Source organism: Trichosurus vulpecula, chromosome 1 (genome assembly GCF_011100635.1).
Source record: "Trichosurus vulpecula isolate mTriVul1 chromosome 1, mTriVul1.pri, whole genome shotgun sequence".
Classification (NCBI taxonomy): Eukaryota; Metazoa; Chordata; class Mammalia; order Diprotodontia; family Phalangeridae; genus Trichosurus; species Trichosurus vulpecula.
The window spans coordinates 42,601,393-42,622,616 of record NC_050573.1 but is presented as its reverse complement, the minus strand read 5'-3'; the positions used below and the strand labels follow the sequence as shown (position 1 = coordinate 42,622,616).

General features: G+C 39.7%; 1 protein-coding gene across 1 annotated transcript in view; it reads right to left on the bottom strand.

The window, feature by feature from the left end:
- Positions 1 to 21,224, bottom strand: part of TMEM132C (transmembrane protein 132C) — a 537,194-nt gene that overhangs the window by 134,774 nt on the left and 381,196 nt on the right. The window contains exon 4 of the mRNA XM_036734208.1: positions 13,523 to 13,706. Coding sequence (XP_036590103.1) covers positions 13,523 to 13,706 — 184 coding nt within the window. The remainder of the gene's footprint in view (positions 1 to 13,522; positions 13,707 to 21,224) is intronic.

Sequence of the window (21,224 nt, the reverse complement as noted above, 5' to 3'; positions counted from 1 at the left end):
AGATGCTGGGTAAGTCATTTAACCTATGTCAATCTTAGTTTCCTCATCTCTAAAATGAGGGGGCTGGATTCGGTGGCCTCCAAGAACTCTTCCAGCTTGAAAGATGCCATGATGACAGGATGGTCAAGAGGAGAGAACCAAGGCTAATCAGCAGACAGTTGGTGCATTCCATTGGTATCCTCATGATGTCAAGAGAAATCGAGGAAGACAGATCAGTGTCCGTTGACAGCTTGTTATTGAGAGACATTGCAATGGACACTTAATCATAAGGGACAAAAAATAGCTATCTTTGTCTCTCCCGAGTAATTCAAGTTTGTGGGCCCTTTTCTAAACATCCATGAGGGTTAGTCATGGCTCAACAGTACAATAAATGAATAAGGAGAAAAAAGGGAATGGTGGCTTTGAGCGGTGATATTTTTCAAATGAAACTATTTCAAAGGGAAAGTGTCATTTGGAAAGCTCTTGCAGCTATAGGTTTACATCTTAATATAATTTAGGATATTTCATTTTGTTCACTTCCTTTCATAGGACTAGGATGCTGATAGAGGAATGGAGAATGAGAGCTACTGATTCATTTCTGACACGTCAGACGTGGCTAACCTCAGTAGTACTTGCTAGGATCTTCTCAAGAGGGGAGAGAATTTTCTCCCCTGGTAAATTTCCCATCTAGGAATACTCCATTTTGCTTCATTTTTACAATTCTTAAAAAAATTTTTTGGGGGAGGGTTCATTGCTACCAACAGCTTGCTCCCTTTTTACTCCTTAATGAAATCAGCCTGATTCCCTAGAGGAATCCAACTACTGGCTTTACTAACTCCATTCTGACACCACGAGGTTCATATTATGTGTTTCCTACTTTGGGCTCTGGGAGCTTTTCCAATGTCCCTTATTCTAATTTAGAATCCATTACTTCGGTTTCAAGAAATTTACTTTGGTAAAACTTGGTTCCAGGATAGAAGAAATAGCCTTTGACCAGAAGCCAGGATATCTGGTCTCCCTAGTTCTTACCGTATCCCTAACTCATTGTGCAACATGGTCTTTTTCTCCTTGACCATCAATATCTTCATTTACAAAATGAGGAGGTTGGCCTATTTTAGTGATGGGGATTTTTTTTTTCTTAATGAGGTTACATTCATTCAAATAGTCCCTATCAAGTAGGTGAGTATGAAATGTTCAAATGTTATCAAATCACACGATTCATGCATTGAATATTGAATATTGACTGTATGCTGAGCATTGGCCTGGGCATCAAGTGACTATGTATGTGTGTGCATATATAGGTGAGTTGTATAGTACATGGTCCTTGCCTTTAAGGTAAGGTAAGAAGGTGGTAGGAAGAAAAATTTAAAAATACAGATGATCGTAATCCACAATGCTGCTGCCTGATGAACTTGTTAAAGAGTGAACAAAAAACATGCCATATGAAGAATGTTTGTTACTAACCAGGGGTGGGGCAGAGCTCTGTCCTCAAGGCTCTGTCTCTCTCCTATCTTGGTGACCACCCATGATGATTTAAGTTATAAGCTGTTTGTAGCTGACTCTCAGGTCTATCTTCCCAGCAACTATTGCTTTCATGAGTTCCAGTTCCACGTTGACAGTTGCCTAATAAATATTTTGACTTTGAACTGGAAGCACCATGAACATTTTAAATTCAACATGTCTATAGTAAGACTCATCGTCTTTCCTCCATACCCACCCTTTTTGGAACTTCCCCTATTTTGTCAAGGATACCACCATCCTTCTAGTCACCCAAGTGAGCAATCTTACAATGCATCACTCTCTTTCACCTTGCATATGACGAATTATCATTTGTACTCCCAATGTCTCTCATATCCATCCCCTTCTCTTCACTCACATGGCCACTGACCTAGTACTGACCCTCATCAGGATCTTATCAGGACTATTGTGATAGTTTCCTAGTCTCTATGCCTCAAGTCTTTCGCCTTTCCAAATCATCCTCCACATAGATGACAAATTGATTTTTTAAATAACAGATCTGATTGGCCTCTCCCATCCTCCACAAAATAAAATACAACTCAACACATTTTAGTGACTTCCTATTGTCTCTAGGATCAAATGTAAATACCTTTGTTTGGCAGTTAAAACCCTTCACAATTTGGCTCCAACCTACCCTCCCATTGTACATTATACATTACTTCCTTGGGAAGACCTTAATTTAGAAAGGCCAAGATCACCCGCTGCATCCTGAGCCATCACTAGTCATTTTGACCTTTTCGTGCAATTGGACTTTGATGACCCTGGAGGAGAGAGTGAGGCTGATGACTTTGAGATATCACCCTGTGATATCATTGGTCTTGGAGAAAAAAGGACAGACAACAACATTACTCCCATTCCTTCTTTCTAAGGTCTAGCCAAATTGGCCATTCTGCTGTTCCTCTCTCAACTCTATGACTGTAGCCTGCGCATGAAATGAACTTCCTTGTCATGTCCCCTTTGCATAATTCCTCATTTGAGGAAGCTAGGTGGTATAGCAGGTAGAGCATTGAACTGAGAGTCAGAAAAGTGTTATTTAGTCATTCAGTCATATCTGACTCCTCCCGATCCCATGGACCATAGCATGTTAATACTTTCAATGGGGTTTTCTTGACAAAGATACTAGGAGTCATTTGCCATTTCCTTCTCTAGCTCATTTTACATATAAGGACAAACATATTGAGACAAACAGGATTAAGTGACTTGTCCAAGGCCACCAGTAAGCTAGCAAGTGTCTGAGCCTGGATTTGAACTCACAAAGATGAGGCTCAGCACTCTGTCCACTGCACCACCTGGACCTGAGACTCATGAAGACTCAAGCTCAAATCCTACCTCAGACAATTACGAGCTGTGCGACTCCAGACAAGTCACTTATGTCTGCCTCAGTTTCCTTACTGTAAAGTAGAAATAATAATTACTGTTGTTCATCCTTTATTCTCGAAGAGGACCAATGATGTCATGAGGGGGATGTCTTGACTTACAAGTGAACTGGATTTAAGTGAGGCATCGCTGTGCCAAGTCATCAGCCTCACCCTCTCCTCCAAACCAGTGGCAAGACATAAGTCAAGATGAATGGTGATGGCCCAGTGGGGATAATAATAGCACCTGCCTCTCGGAGTTTTGTCGTGAGGATCAAATGAGATATCTGTAAAGCACATGGCACAATGCCTCACACATAGTAGTCACTTAAATAAATGCTATTCCCTTCTTTTATTTCCTTCAAAACTCAGCTCATATATTGCATTTTCCACATGAAGGCTTTACGGATCTCAGCTTCTAGTGCCTCCCCACTATTTTATATATATTTTGTAAATAGCTATATATGTACATCTTGTATCTCCAATTAGAATATAAGCTCTTGGAGGGCAGGGGCTGTTTAATTTTTGTCTTTTAATCCTAATCTACTTCAATGCACCTGGCTCGTATTTGGCGCTTAAATTTGCTTGTTTAATTCCCCTGGATAGGAGGATCCCTGAGATCTCTTCCATTTCTACCAATATAGGATTTCTATGAAGTAGTTGAGAAAGTTAGTCTTTGTGACTACAGACAGGATGGTTTGGCTTTTTAAATATATATGTGTATGTATTTGCATACCGATATATACACACATATATATATATATATATATACATACACACACAGTATGTATGTATGCATGTACATATGTGTGTGTGTGTGTATATTCAGTCAGCTCATATTCCTGTCTTCTGGTGAGGCACCCCTGACCTTAGGACTGTGGTTTTGACAACTGAGGGCATTGCTTCCAATTTCCAAGAGTTAAACTGTCTAGACTTTGAACGATGGTCCCCTCTCCAATACTAATCAATGTAGCTAAGAGTCCTATTTCCCTCAGTTTTTACTCTGCCCCTCCTTCCCATCACTTCTGTCTCTTTTACACATGATCCCTTATTTCTGTTAGCAGAATGGTTTCCTACCCCTGTCAGTCTAGACCATAATTAGGCTTACTCCTTTATAGTGTTGACCATTTCTTTCTTGGAGGGGACAAAAAGAAAAAAGCAAATTTTTAGGATGTGAAAAAGAAAAATGAGATTTTCAATGTTCTTTAGCAATGTTATTTCATGTTAGGTCCCATGAGTACCAAGTGGGGTCCCTTAAAAAGTAAGCGTGACCAAGCTACTGCCTTAGAGTCTAAACTTCTCAAAGGATTTTTATGTCTATTTTCTCATCACAACATTCCTTTCAGGCAGTTATGGTAGTTATCGTTGTGCCTATCAATTGACCTTTCTTGATATCAATTTTTTTCATCATCACAGAATGACAGCATTGGAAGGGCTTAGTCTCCATACTCTCATTTTACTTAAGGAGAAACTGAGGCCCAGGAAGGCTACTTAATTGCCTTATTTTTAGTTCATTTTCTTTTATATAGGCTATCCCCTATCCCTGTAATGCTCTCTCTCCTGACTTTTGGAATCATTAGTTCCCTTATCAGCACAAGTAACACCTTCTACAAGTGGCCTTTTCTGTTATCTTCAGTACTTTCCCCTGAAATCACTTTGTATTTTTTGGTATTTACTTAGTTGTGCTCACGAAGAAGCAATATGGTGCAAAGGGAAAAATACTTACCTGGAGTGATAGGACCTGCTTTCAAATTCTACCATCTGTGTGACTTTGGGCATATCATTTAACTTCCCTCCTCAGTTTCCCCATCTGTCACATGAGGGTGTTGGATGAGAAGACTTTGGAGATCCCTTCTAGGTCCACGATTCCAGTGCTGAATACAGTAAACACTTAGGAAATGCTTATTGAATTAAATTGGATCTTTAAAAAGAGGAGTATTTAAGAGACTGTTACGTGTAAGAAGGATCAGAGATGTTCTAGGCCTAGAAACACTGGCAACAGGATGGATAGAAGTTTTATAGAATGTTATTGAGAAGGTATATTTGTGTGAAGGAATCTGGGAATCTTAGGAAGGAAGCAGGATGGAGAACATTTAGTGATTGTTTCATTGTCATATACTACGGACTACCTGAACAGAAAGAGACAATAGATGAGGAGTTTGGGAAATAGATCACAAGCCTGGCACAAAGTAATTATGAGTAGTGGTCAGGGACTTAATTTATGCAGGCATTTATTGGAACTCTTTCTGTCTCTCTGTCTTTCTTAAGCAGAGCAGCTAATAATTTCTTGACTCGCTCAAGGGGGAAATTCTACAGTGATTTTGATTCTCACTAAAGGGGAAGAACCAGTTTCTGGGGTAAAGTGAGCTGTCTCTCCTAGAATTTTGTATTAGAGAAGTGGAATAAATACAGGCATAGCCTGACATATCCCCTAGATTGTAGAAAGGCAGATTTCAGAGGAAGGATATGTTTCATACTAGGTAAAATTCTTCAGGGGAAGTCAAGCCCCAGAGGGATGGGAGAGGATCAGAAATGAACAAAAATGGCAAATAGACAGTTGATACTCAAGATAAGCTTAGGTATGGTAAAAGGATATCTAGCTGGCTATGACGAATTCAAGATGAATTACATCCTCGGGGTATGAAAGTATTAACTGATATGATTAATGAGCTGTTAGTGGTTATATGAAAGATCATGGAAAATGAGAGCGTTTGGAAAAGGATAGATGAACTAGTTCTTCTAGCCCTCTACCCCCCAAAAAAAGAGGGAAGAGAAGAAAACCTGCAAATTATAGGCCAATGAGATTGACTCTGATTCCTGGGAAATTTGAGAAGAGATCATTCAAGAGAAGGTTGATCAATATCTAGAAAGAGAAACAGTGATTACCAAAAGCTAACATGGCTTCGTCAAGAACACATCATGCGACACTAATTGTACTGCCTTTCTTGACAGGGTTTCTCAACTGGTAGAGAAAGCAAATGTAGTTTTAGTTACCTAGATTTTGTAAGACTTTTCCAAAAGTATCTATTCTGGTGGAAAAATTGAAGAAGTGTGGCTTAGACAAAGAATTTTTTATTGTTCAGTAATTAGTCATGTCTAACTCTTCTTGGCCTCATGGACCATACTGTCCATGGGGTTTTCTTGGCAAAGATACCAAAGTGGTTTACCATTTTCTTCTCTAGCTCATTTCACAGATGAATAAACTGAGACAAACAGGGTTAAGTGACTATTCCAAGGCCACACAGCTAATAAGTGTCTGAGCTCAGATTTGAACTCAGGTCTTCCTGATTCCAGGCCTAGCACTCTATCCACTGAGCCACCTAGCTACCTTCTATATAATAGAATTATGACATAGGAACATCACGGCACATTCAGTTTTGAATACTATAGTTTAAGAAGGACATTGATAAACTTAAGAGTATCTCAAGTAGGCAACCAGGCTGGTGAAGGGCTACGAGTTCACAGAAGAGAAGGAACAATTAAAGGAATTAGGCAAGTTTAGCCTGGAGAAGAAAAAACTCAGGTTTGTGTGTGTATATATGTATATGTATATATATATATATATATATATGTATATATATGTATATGTGTGTGTGTATGTATATGTGTATGCATGCGTGCGTGCGTGTGTGTGTGTGTGTGTGTGTGAGTGTGTAGAGGGGGAAATGGCAGCTTTCTTCAAGTATTTGAAGGGTTGCCATGTAGAGGAGGGATTCCGCTTGCTCTGTTTGAACCCACAGGACGATAACAGAAACAATATATGCAAGTTACAGAGTCAAGTTTATATTTGGGGTTTAAAAAAAAAGAACAAAAAATTACTGCTACTGAGAGCTGCCCCTAAATGGAATGCCCTGCCTCAGGTGTTGATCAGTTCCTCCTCCTCGAAGATCTACAAAGAGAGGTCAGGTGGCTCCTTTCCAATTATGTTTTAGAGGAGATGCCTTTTGTGTATGAGTTGAGAGAAATTCTATGATTCTATGAGTCTTCTCTGGGTGGGAATTACAAAGCAGAAAACATAATCTTGATGTAAACAAAACAAACAAAACTGTTAACAATGATTTCGATGGCAGTTAACAAGGGGAACTATGCCAAAGTGGAATGGGCTGCCTCAGGAGACTACCCTTTGCTGGTGGTGTTGGGGCAAATGCTAGATGACCTTGCTGTCGAGGGGATTTTTGTTCTGTTGGACCAGATGGATGCTGAGGTCCATTCCAAATCTGAGGTTCTGTGATTCTGTTTTTGTGATCCTTGACATCACTTCCAGTGTTAGCATTTGGATTCCATAAGATCACATAACAGGACAGTGGCATGTCTCAATCAATCAACAAGCATGTATTAAGCACCGAGTATATATTATGCATTGTGCTAGGGACTCAGTTACTCCCACCATCTGCCTCTTTCACTTCTATTAATTATCCTGCTGAACAGAGCTGGAGGAAATTATATAAGTGAGCCAACTGGGGCCACTACAAATTTGTTATTTAATCTCATTTGGACCCTTACTATAGTAAGTAATCTTTTTATTCTTCTCCCATGACCTCAAGGAGTCCTTTTAATCCTCCCTAATCAAATCTTTATCCCACTCCCCAACAGAAGCAGTTTGAAACCTTTCCTTCTCTCTTCAAACATCTCACACCGTCCTTACTGTTGACTCTCTCATCTAAGGATCTTGCCTTAGGAGTTACTGACAATTTAGGGGGCATTTGCTGTGACCATCCTCTTCCTCTTTTGTCTTCTTCAAACCCCTTGGCATAATCACTTAAGTAAGAGAGTATATAGAGAAAATATGAGATAGCCAAGAATGGAGCTTTGGGGAACACCCACCATTGGGGGTGATCTAACTACTTCTTATCCCACTGATCTTTCTTCTCTAATATATTTTTCTATTTGCACCTGCTATCTGGGCATCACCCCAAATTAGAATCATTATGTTGGGCTCTCCCTGATTTGAAATAATATAAGAATCTCTGCATGCCCAGAATGGTATTTGAATTACACTACGCTAGAAGATGCCTTTGCAAATATTCTAAAATACAGTCAAGTCAAACTTTATTTACAAGTTATCTTAACAGAGTGAATGATAAGGCTGTGTGTGAACAATCGTTATATAAATGTGAATTTCAGCAATGTGGCTGGGATTCCTTTTACTCTTGAATGCAGCTTTCCACTGTGCATGAGCCCTTTTAGGTCAAAACATTGAATTATTCTATCTTAATTCTGAGAAGGTGTGCACTGCTTGACTTAGCTCGGCTTGATTCTTTATTATCAGTCTGAGGGGTGATGTTTTCTATTGTCTACCAGAAGCACAGAGTAAGGGGAACAGGAGATAGCATACAGGAGGCAGGACAATGAAGGTGAACAGCTTTCTAGCTTTTTTTTTAAGTCCCAAGTTCAAACTCTGGGTCTGTCACTTACTATCTGAGTAATCTTGAGCAATTAATTTAATCTCCCATAGTCTCAATTCCTTCATCTGTAAAATGAGGAGCTTGGACTGGATTGTCTTGAGATTCCTTCCAGGTCTAAATCTAGGATGCATGTTTCAAAATCTGGTTTGCATGGGATGATTTAAACCTTCGATTTTGTGTTGGAAAATCCCCAAATGTAAGACATGATCTCATTTAAACATATAATAGCCCCTAAGCCCTAATAAATGCTATAGCCTTATGGAAATGATTTCAAATATCATCATACCACACTGTTTACTTACATAATTATTAAGTATCCTAAGATACATTAATTAACAATTAATTTAAATTAACAATTAATTAAAAATCCTAAGGTACATTAATTAATTAATAACAAAAAATTGTGTATAAATTATATATTATATTATAATTCATTAATGTGTTCTCAGGCATCAAGTTAATTTTATTCAAAAACTCCCTTTTGTCTTTAGGATAAAATAGGAATATCTCAGCCTGGCATTTAAAACTCTTTATAAGCAAGTTGAAATTTCTCTTTTGAAATCTATTCCACATTGTTTCTTTTTACATAGTCTCTTTTCCACTATCATCATTCCAGTCAATAGCTCCTTACCAAACTTGACATCGCATCTCCTATCTCCGTGCCCTGTCTTTGCTAGAAGGCCCTCCTTCTTCTCAAGGTTCAGCCCAGGTGCTGAACCAGGTGCTGAGGCAGGAAGCCTTCCCGGGTCTTCCAGTTTGTCATGCTCGCTCCCTCTTTAAATTCCCTTCTGTTTATTTCTCTGCTTATCAGCCCAGTAGAATATCAGCCCTTTGAGGGTAGGGACTATTATATTTTGCCTTTCTATTTCTCCTGCACCTAACACAGTACTTGGCATGTAGCAGACATCTAATAACATGTTAATTATTTTTTTAATTGAACCGATAGCAACTAGATGTTGTTCAGTTGCTTCAGTCATGTCTTACTCTTTGTGACACCATTTTTTGGCAAGGTAATTGGGGTTAAGTGACTTGCCCAGGGTCACACAGCTAGTAAGTATCAAGAGTCTGAGGTCAGGTCCTCCTGACTCCAGGGCTGGTGCTCTATCCACTCTGCAACCTAGCTGCCCCAATTTTTTTTGGAAGGGGTTCTTGGCAAAGATACTGGAGAGTGGTTTGCCATTTCCTTCTCCAGCTCATTTTATACATAAGGTAACTGAGGCAAACAGGGTTAAGTGACTTGTCCAGGGGTCACATAGTTCGCAAGTGTCTGAGGCCAGATTTGAATTCAGGTCTTCCTGATTCCAGACCCAGCGCTTTGTGCACTATGCCTCCACTTAGTGGCCCAGTGACTAGATAAGCAATGACAAAAATAGAATAATCCTGACCTCAAGGAGCTTATGCTCTAAAGGGGGGAGGGGAATTCATGACCTTAGACACTTGCTAGTTGGATGATCCTAGATAAGTCACTTTACTTCTGTGCCTTAATTTTTCTCATTTGTAAATTGAGAAGGGTGGAATAGATGGTCTCTATGATCCTTCCCAGGTCTAAATCTGTGATAATGGACTTTGTTGTTGTTGAGTCATTTTTCAGTCATGTCTAACTCTTCATGACCCCATTTGGGGTTTTCTTGGCAGAGATGCTAGTGTTTTGCCACTTCCTTCTCTAGCTCATTTTACAGATGAGGAAACTGAGGCAAACAGGGTAAAGTGACTTGTCCAGGGTCACACGGCTAGTAAGTGCCAGAGACCAGACTGGAACTCACTGACTCCAGGTCCACTGAGCCACCTAGCTGCCCATAATGGATATTAGACTCTGAATATCTGGCTCCCTACATGTATCTTTAGAGACTCAATCAGTTTTACATTGCTGTGAGCAATGTTCCATCCAAAGGAAGGGCTTCACATGGGAGAGTTCTTCAGAATGTGGCTGAGATAATGAAGGAACCTGACATTTCCACTGGACACCAGGTCAAGCTTGCTTATTTACTCACTCCAGTACTATTTTATGTATAATGAGCTGCCACATCATCAACTCAGGGAGTATTATTTAAATTCAGAAAACAATTTGGCTGGATTTGTGGCATTAAGCATTAATTTTTTTTTGAAAAAGATAATTCTTTTTTTTGTCTATTATTATCTAATGAGCAAAAGTCAGTTTTGTATGACCCATGTCCAAGTGGATTCTAGTAACATATTGCATTACGGCTGCTGCCAAGGGTTATAGAGGGGGAGAAAAACAGAAACACTGGAAAACTTTGCTAAAAGAGCGGAAGTTGACTATGAAGGCAGCTAGGTAGCATGGTGGAGAGACTGTCGGAGTTGGAATCAGGAAGATCTGAGTTCAAATTCAGCCTCAGATACTTAATAGCTATGTGACCTTGGGCAAAGTTGGTTAGCCTCTTTCTGCCTTTGCTTCCACATCTGTAAAATGAGAAAAAAAAAATATCATTTACCTCCCAAGGCTTTGGTGAAGATAAAATGAAGTAAATTTGTAAAGTACTGTGCAAATACTTGTTTTTATTGGCAGCTAGGTGGAGCAGTTTATAGAGTGTTAGGCCTGGAGTCAGAAAGACCTGAGTTCATATCTGACCTCAGAATCCTCATAGCTAGCAATCCTCAGCAAGTCACTTCACCCTATTGGCCTCAGTCTTCTCATCTGTAGAATGAGCTGGAGAAGGAAATGGCAAACTACTCCAGTATCTTTGCCAAGAAAACCCCAAATGGGGTCATGGAGAGTCAGATACGACTCCAACGACTGAACAATAACATCATTATTATTAGTAATAATTTTCACAGAATTTTAGGATTGAAAGCGTCCTTGAAGATCACATAATCCAACTTATATCTGAACAAGAATTCACTTGATCAAAGGCATCAAAGTGCAACCATGTCAAACTCTAGAGTGCTTCCCAAATAATAGGAAAATGTAACTGGGAAATGTTTAACAAAATAGAAAAATACAATTCCACATAGATAATGGTAATGTGTGGTTTTCTAAGTTAGTATATGGTCTATAGACATCTGTTTGTATTTGAGTTTGACACCGTAGCACTTGACAATGTCCTGGACAAATGGTCATCTCATCTTTTCTTGAAGACTTCCAATGAGGCGGAACTTTCCCTCTATAGCATTTTGATAGAAAAATATCTTGGGATTTTCAGGGGCTACAAACTCAGTATGACTTAATATTATGGAATCTACAAAGGTGAATGGGATCTTGGGCTTCATTGAGAGAGGCTCAATTTCCAGGAATAAGAAGGCAATAGATCCTATGTACTCTGGGAACTAAGTGGAACCATAGTGCACAAAGCACTGGGTCTGGAGTCAGGAAGACTCATATTCCTGATTTCCAATCTAGCCTCAGATATTTACTAGCTGTGTAACGCTAGGCAAGTCATTTTACCCTGTTTGCCTCAGTTTCTTCATCTGTAAAATGAACTGGAGAAGGAGACAGTAAACCGTTCCAGTATCTTTGCCAAGAAAACCCCACAAAGAGTTGGACATGACTGAAATGACTGAACAACAACAACAACTCTGTCCTGGTTAGAGCAGATCCCAAGTCCTTTGTTCTGGACAGTGCTGGGCATCAGGGTTAAGGAAGGGAATTGAGGGCAACCAGGATTGTCAAAAGCCTGGAATTATTGGCATATTTAGGATCAGTTAAAGGAGCTGGGCATGTTTGGAGAGTGGAGACTCAGAGGGGCTCTTATTGTTTTCCTTAGAATATTTTAGTCTCTGTCTTGTTAGAGAAGGATTACACCAGATTTCTTTGGCCTCAGAAGGCAGAACAATCAACATTTATGAAACACCTACTATGTGCCGGGCACTCTGCTAAGCTGAGGGGATACAAAAGAGGAAAAGACAGACCTTGTCTTCAAAGAGATTGCAATCTAAACAAGAACCAGTATGTGGAAGCTGCAAAGAAGTATATTAAGGCTTAATGTGTGCAGAAAATAAATAAACTTCCTAACAATTGAAGCTAACCCTAAGAGAAAAGGGCTAACTTGGGAGGTTATCCATTTTCATGTTGAGGCTAGATGATTGTGGGGATACTGTAGTGAGGTTTCTTTTTTTGAGTATGGGTTGGACTTGGTGGCTGCTGAGGTCTCTTCCAACTAAAATTCTGCAATTCTGTCATTTAAACAGTCATAACATTCTAACAAACTTCCTGTCACTAGGGCAAGACATGAATTGGGACATTTTTGTGGAGTGGGAATGGAGTTGCACTGGGCCATCCATATTGTTACCCAGTCCCTACCATGGCCACTAGGATGGCCTTTCATAGTGGCTGGTGGGGGACTTGGCATGATACAATACAACAAGCATCAATTAAGCACATGGGGTCTAAGAAAGTCAACAAACCCTGAATGAATTAGCTCTTCTCAGTGATACAATGATCCAAGACAACTCTGAAGAACTTATGTTGAAAAATGCTATCCATCCCCAGAGAAAGAACTAATGGTGCCTGAATAAGACTGAAACATACTTTTTTACTTTCTTTATTTTTCCTGGGTTTCTGATATTGGTCTGTGTTTCCTTTTACAACATGACTATTATGGAAATATGTTTCGCATGACTACACATGTATAACTGATATCAAATTGCTTGCCTTCTCAATGAGGAGGGTGGGGAGGGAGGGATAGAATTTGGAACTCAATTTTAAAAATGAATGTTGAAAATTGTTTTTACATATAGCTGGGGAAAATAAAATACTAAATGAAAAAAGAAAAAAAAAAAGAAAACACTGTGGTAGTACTGGGAGGGAAGATACAAGATCTATGTATGATATGATCGCGGACCACAAGGAAGTTACAGTTTAACAGGTGGTGAAGATACTAACAGATAGCTATAATAATAATAATGACAATAATCATGAGAGTTAATGTTTAGAGTTTTGAAATGCCATTTGTATATCTCCTTTAATATATAATATTACATGGTAAGAGCATGAGAGGTATACAACGGAATGCGACGTGGAGGTGACAGCCAGTGGATTCATATGGAGACACAATCTTTGTCTTCAATCTCATGTTGTATGGGTGGGCTAACAGATCCTAGACAACAATACTTGAACAAGGTCACATGGGAAGTTGAACAACTGTGTCACCCACTGCAGCAACCTCTGGAGCAGAAAAAGATGGGTCATTTGGGCAGGATGTATCCAAAAGAACACAGATCACACTGAGGCAGAGGGACAGGGAGAAGGGAGCAGTCAAATAAGGGGAGAGTCGACAACAATGAAGTCCATTTGAATAAAGGTCTTACCATGGCCAGGGGAACGATTCCAACAAGGTCCTTCTGGCTGATGAAAATTTCAGAGACGGCGATGTCTGTGGTCCCCTTGCGGGGATACTCTACTTGCCAGGTGATGGGCTGGGTCCCCGAGAGGCTGCTGAAACTGGCGATTTCAAAGTTCATCTGTACAACCTCACTAAATAAACTACTGCTCCTGAAATTAAAGTGGAAAAAAACGGAATCTGATTGATTGTCTACATAGCAATGGGTCCCCCTTCCCTCTCCATGTGCAAAGGAAATAGGTCTCACTGACATAAGAACACAAGGAAAGCCAAACCAAGCCCACCCACCATAGGAGGCTCTTATTTTAAACCTGATGATCTTTCACATGCAACCTCATAGAACCAGTCACTGTGGGGATCAAGCCGGAGGGGCTCTAACCTCAGATCTGCCAAGACACCAGGTTGTTTTTTTTTCTTTTTCTCTCATTTGGAAAATGGAAGCAAAATGATAGAATTAAAATAGAAATTAAAAGAAAATTATAAATGGAATAAAGAAGTAATTGGGACCACCTCTTTTATATGTTCAAGTTAGTATATACATGTTAAAAAGGCATTGTAAGTAATGGGGTTTTATAAAGGATTATTTTGTGTAGTAAAGCCTTTATTTTGTTGGAGGTTACTAAATTTAGAATGCACTTAAAAAGGAAAGGTAAAGAAAATGGGTTTAGGACCTATCTCAGCAGGTTATTATTAATTAGTTAATGATAATAACAACTAATAAGTATTACCTGTTAGTTATTATTATTTCCTGATTACTATAATAATAACCACAATAATAACTAGCAAGTATTAACTGACTAGTGATAATACTAATAGCTAGCATTTATACAGCATGGTAAGGTTTGCAAAGCACTTCACAAATATTATCTCATTTAATCCCCAAAACCACCCTGGGGTTAAGTGCTATTGCTATCTCCAGTTTACAGATGAGGAAACTGAGGGGGAGAGGTTAGGTGACTTTCTCAGGGTCAGGTAAGAGGGTAAAAGATACAAAGACAGGTCTCATATACACCAAAATATTTATGCAAGCCCAGCTTTCTGAAGTAGCAAAGAACTGAGGGAAAAAGGTAGATCTCATTGATTGGGGAAAGGCTAAATAAAATGTGTTACCAAAGATTTCCTAACTGCTTATTTTAATGACTTTTTCTCAGGCTTCATCCTTTCTGGATCTCTCAGTAGCATTTGACACCATTAATCACACTATTCTAGTTCTCTGTCTCTGTCTCTCTCTGTTTGTCTGTCTCTGTCTCTCTGTCTCTCTGTCTCTGTCTCTCTGTCTTTCTGTCTCTGTCTCTCTGTCTCTCTGTCTCTGTCTCTGTCTCTCTTTCTCTCTGTGCTTGCTTGGTTGTAAAATTCTTTCTAACCCTTAGAATACTACATAAATAAGTATTATTGCTGTTAGTATTACTGTTGTTGCTGTTTCTTCCTCTTACTTGGACCCCCTCTTCTCCATTTCCTTGGCTGGATTTCTATCCATATCATGCCCGTTAAATGTCAGCATCCCCCAAGGCTTTATTCTAGACCGGGGTGGGAAACCTGTGGCCTTGAAGCCACATGTGGCCCTCTAGGTCCTCAAGTGCAGCCGTTTGACTGAATCCAAACTTCACAGAACAAATACCCTTAATAAAAGGATTTATTCTGTAAAACAGACTCAGTCAAAAAGCCACACCCGAGGACCTAGAAGGTCACATGTGGCCTCAAGGTCCCAGGTTCCCCACCCCTGTTCTAGACACTCTTTTCTCTTTACAATCGTATTAGATGATCTCATCAGCTCCCACATGTCTCCATGCAGATGACTTCCGGATGTCAATATCCATTACTAGTCTCTCTCCTGATCCCATATTACCTTGCTTCTTTGAAAAGGTAGGGGAATATGAATGTGGAAGACGGTATGAAACGTCAAACCTGGTTGATGTATTGGTTAGCTTTGCTGAATTGTTTTTTCCCCTCTATCTTTTATTCTTTGTTACAAGAGATGCATTCTGATTGGGGAGGAGGGAGAGATACATTGGGAAAGGAAGGTAATAGAAACATAAAATATCATTAACATTGTTTTCAACATGATTAAGTCAATCAGGTCAATATACACTTCCTGAGTCCTGGGTATGGAGTTTCCCTCTGATGCCTTTGAACGCATGGTATAGAAGTAGATATAGGTATTTTTAATCTTATTTATTTTATTGATAATTTTTGTTTATATCACTTTAATTGTTCAAATATGCCCTTTCTCCTCCCACATCCAAGGAGTCATGACTAGTGGGTAAATGTTTGGTAAGTGACTCTCCTAAAAAAAGTCCACAGAACATACTTTTCAGTTTAATCTGAATTATTAACATTTTCTCTATCAGTTTCTTAAGTCTAGGCAATCAAGAAAGTAATAAATCAAGCCCTGATGTATACCATTTGCCAGTTTAATTGGTCCTTGAGAGCCAGAGCCAGGTTGATTTGGTTCCAAAATACCCCTGGCAGGCATCTCTTTTAACAAAGAATAAAAAAAGAGAGAGAGAGAAAAAAGAAACAGTTTGGCAAAACCAACCCACATATGTACACCAAGCCCAAAAGTTTATGCAGCACTCCATACCCAGAATCCCCCAAAGAAGGGAGGCACAAATTCTCTTCTCTACTTGGAAGTCTGTCTTGGGACCATGGGCTCTTGAGAGCCATGCTGTAGCAGGACAAGTGTGAGAAATAGATGCTAAGCTAGACTTTGTGGTTGACTTTCAACAGAAGACCAGCCTTGCTAAGTGAGGAAGGTCTAGAACTTAGAAGGTTGACCACCTGGTGGTGAATTTCATTTTATTTCTTAATATTTTTGGCCAAAGCTATTATGAAACAATCTATTAAGGATTGGAAATTTGCTTTTGAATTAGAACTTTTGAATTAGAAAAGATATGCCTAGAATGGTTCTAAAGATCATAAGATACAAGAAAGTTAAAAGGTTGGTCCCTTTCTTTATGGGTCTTACATTCTTGTTGGGGAAAAATTAAAATCTAAAGATGACAGGACCATAGATCTATCATCATTCAGTTGTTTTAGTTGTATCTGACTCTTCACAACCCCATTAGGGATTTTCTTGGCAAAGACACTGGAGTAGTTTGCCATTTCCTCCTCCAGCTCATTTGACAGATGAGGAAACTGAGGTAAATAGGGTAAAGTGGTTTGCCCAGGGTCACATAGCTAGGAAGTGTCTGAGGCTGGATTTGAACTCATGAAGATGAGCCTTCCCAATTCCAAGCTCAGTGCTCTTACCCAATGTGCCACCTAGCTGCCCAGATCGATCATTAAAAGAGATCTAAAGACCTTTAGGTACCACTCCCACATTTTAGAGTTGAACCTTAAAATAGTGAAGTGACTTGCCTCCTAAGTATCAAGAGTAGGATTTGAGCCCAGGTCTTCAGCCTCCAAGTATAGCACACTATACACTCAGGAGGGAAGGAGGTAGCAGCTGGGGGGCACTGTGAAAGGTCTGCAGCAGGTGGAATTTGGGCTAAATACTGAGAACTGATGACACGGAGGTGAAAAGGGAGGGCATGGCATGGAGTCTAGAGATGTAGGCAGAAAGGTGGCTTAATGGGTAGAGCATTGGAATTGGAACCAAGAAGTCCTGAGTTCACATCTAGCTTCAGATACTTATCAGCTTTGTGATCCTGGGCAAGTCACTTAAGTTTTGTTTGCCTCAGTTTCCTCACTTATAAAATGTGGATAATAATTGTGCCTATCTCTCAGGGTTGTTGTGAGGATCGGATGGGATATTATTTTTTTCAGCATTTGATTTATTTATTTTCAGTTTTCAACATTCACTTCCATAAGTTTTAAATTTTTCCCCCTTCCTCCCCAAGGCGGCATGCAATCTGATATGGGCTCTACACAAACATTCATATTAAACATATTTTCACATTAGTCATGTTGCATAGAAGAATTATAATGAATGGAGAAACCATGAGAAAGAAAACAAAACAAAAGAGAGGAGTCTGCTTCACTCTGCATTCTGACTCCCTCCACAGTTCTTTCTCTGGAGGCGGATGGCATTTTCCATCATAAGTTAAGTGGGACACTATTTGTAAAACATTTTGTAAACCTTAAGTTATTATTATAGAAGAAGCAGACAAGCATTTTTTAAAGAAAACCTACTTTGTGCCAGGAACTGTGAATTTTTAGAAAACCTACTATGTGCTAGGAAACGTGCTAAAAGCTTTATATATCTCATTTGATTTTCTGAGCAACCTTGGGAAGTAGGTGCTTATCACCACCACCACCACCATCATCATCTAAAAGGAACAGTAAATGGGCTTGTTATTGTTTAGCCAACTCTTCATGACCCTATTTGGGGTCTTCTTGGCAAAGATACTGGAGTAGTTTCCCATGTCTTTCTCCAGCTCATTTTATAGATGAGGAAACCGAGGCAAACAGGGTGAAGTGACTTGCACAGATTTGAACTCAGGTCTTCTTGACTCTAGGCCTGGAGCTGTATCCATTGTGCCATCTAGCTTCCCTCAGGGTAGCTTAATCATAGAGTGTGTGGAGAGGAGTGAAGTATAAGAAGACTGGAAAGGTAAGAAAGGGCCAAGTTGTAAAAGGCTTTAGAAGCCAAAGAGAAGATTTTTCTACTTCATCCTGGAGGTAACAGGAGCCAGGAAGCCATTGCTGGAGGAAACATTTGTTGGTTGATGTATGGGACGCTGGAGCTCCTTGCTTTGAGCTGAAATGAGTCCACATACAAACATAAATTCCAAGTCTAGAAGGTTACAGTCTGATATCAAGCGATGTTAGAAACTGCTACATATCATGGGCTGTTAATCAGGATGGAGGCCATGAGAGGTAGATCTAGACATCTTCTGGGCAGAGATCCCCAAAGTCCAGAAGCAAATGCAAATCTTTGTGGAAGCCCTCTCTACCTGTGGCCAATGGCCCTCCCCACAAACTTCAGAGCGTCACATTTATAGCCCTGAGTAATAGCCCTATTTCAATGACTATGCAGTGAGCCCAAGAACTACCACTTGCTAAATCAATAATTTGGATTTATCACAGTAACTCATAAAATAAATTTTCAAAATTGGCTTTTTTAAGAAAAGGTTGTCTCTCACTCAAAAGCAAATATATTTTCCCCAACAGTCATGATGAGGTTTTGACCGCGGGACATACAGTTTACTACAGCCTCTTAGTTCTATAAGTTTAGCTCGTTTGAAGCTATGAATAGTATTTACAAGATGCTGTGAAAACTTCCCGGAGGTGGGCTGTATGTGAGACAGTGAGAGTTCAGAATCTTAAGAATTGGAAAAGGTTTAGAGGCCACCTAATTCAAACTGTCAACTTAAATTATCTGGTCAAGAATCCCCTCTAAGAGTTAACATTTATATAGTGTTTTAAGGCCTCTCAGTTGCTCCTCACAACCACCCTATGAAATTATTTTCCCATTTTGTTCAGTTGTTTCATTCGTGTCTGACTCTGCGTAACTTCATTTGGGGTTTTCTTGGCAAAGATACTGGAGTGGCTTGCCTTTTACTTCTCCAGCTCTTCTGGGAGATGAGGAAACTGAGGCAAACGGGGTTAAGTGATTTACTCAGGTCACACAGCTAGGAAGTGTCTGAGGCCAGATTTGAACTCAGGAAGATGAGCCTTCTCAACTCCAAGCCTGGCACTCTATCCACTGTATTACCATCATTTTGTCAGCTGGCTAGTTATTTCCCAAAGTGGACAGGACTTTTCCCATCTCTGTGCTCTCTCAAAGACTCTCTGCCATGGCTGGAATGCTCTTCTTCCTTCTTTCAAGGCTCATCTCAAATGCCACCAACTCCATGAACCGCCATTATTAAAGCTCTCTCTTTAAATACCTTCAAATTATTTCTTTGTTTACGTATTGCATCCTCCCCCCATAAAATGCCTCCTCCTTAAGGGTAGAGACTATATTGTTTTTGCTTTTTGTACCACCCTAAGCTCCTAGCACTGTGCCTGGCTCATAGTAGGCACCTAGTACATTTTTTGTTGAATTGTTGTTGAACTTTATGAGCTAGAAAGATAAAAACAAAAACAGAATAGTCTTGGTCTCAAAGAGTTTGTTTTAAATGGGGGACATTATCCTCACTCCCTTTAATTCCCCTTCAGAATTAAATCCTTCATCCGTGTGACCCTGGGCATACTTACCTTTTAGCACTCTAAACCATTGACATCAAACTGAAATAGCAACCAGGCCACATATTGACTTAGAAAACCACAAATTGGCATTATCTAGGTTGTATTATATTATTTACTTATTTTGTTAAATATTTCCCAATTACACTTTTCTTTATGAACTATTACACAGTTCATGTTATTGTCATTCAGACTCTCTTTTCATCCCCCAACAACTCCAGCCACGAAAAGACAGAAGGGGATAACTTTATTTATACATAAAGACATACATAAAGACAAAAAAATTCTACAACTTTCTATACATACACACACACACACACATACACACTCAAAAGTGGTTATTTTAATAAGGTTCTGTTCTGTTCAGGAACCTTCACAGAATATTTCTACTGCCAATCACAATGTGCTGGGCAATTTCACCTGGGTGAATGTGTTTGATAGCTACTCTAGGCAACTCACTAGGTTAAGACAATATTTGTTCAGAGAACATTTTTATCAGCAGCAGGAGAGGGATTTCTCTCACTCAAAAATTCACAAGTCTAGCCCTTATCCCTACAAAAGGCATATAGGTGTCGGGTGGGATAGAGTGCTCCTATAATCCTTGCTGCTGGAGAGGATGAGGTTGATGGATCACTTGAGCTCAGGAGTTCCGAGCTGCAGTCTGGCTAAAACCAAATTTGTGCCCTTCCTAAGTCTGATACTGATACAGAGAGCCCTCTGGGAGCTGGAGGGATAAACCTAAGAAGGGGAAACAGCTCAGATTGGAAATGGAGCTGGAACTTGACAAAGCTTCAGTGCATTGGCAGGACTGACTGGTGAGTGACTGTTGCACTTCCAGCCTGGGTGAGATAGGAAAACCCAATCTCCAAAAAAGAGAGAAAAGAAAAGAAAAAGAAAAAAAAGTTGGCTTACTTACTCTCCTGAATCAAGTGCCGTATTTTTGGAGCTAAATTAATTTCAAAGTGGTGTTGTTTGGTGGGTGAATATGCATTCTGGAGCCCCTTGAAACAATACTCTATACCCCACCCCTGGGAGGGGGGGAGGGAAGGAATAAGCATTTATTAAGTGCCTACTACGTACATGGCACTTTACAAACATTAACAATCTAGAGCCTGTAAAATATTGGCCTGGCCAAGTGAACTCCAAAAGGAACTGTTGATAGGGAACTATATTCTAGCTTTATAATTGTCACTTTTACCTGAAAAAAGTGAGAATCAAGCCAGACTGGGTCAGAAATAAACCCTTTAGTTAATGATAACGCCTCCTGCTCCAATTAGTGTGAATGATCTTGGTGAGATAAAACAAACAGTGCTGTCAATGAATCAAGCAGTAGTAGCAGGTTTCCAGGATCCCCAAAATGATAAGTAATGAGAAGAAAACCAAGTGACCCTTTTGCCAATTTAGATAACAAACACTTTCTATCGATTAGACCAATCCCTTAATGGAGGGTGAATAGGCTGGTGTATCTTATGCATTAGTCCCAAGTTACTAAAACCACTAGCATAGGAATCAGAGGAGGATAAATCCCCTCTTTATAGGGA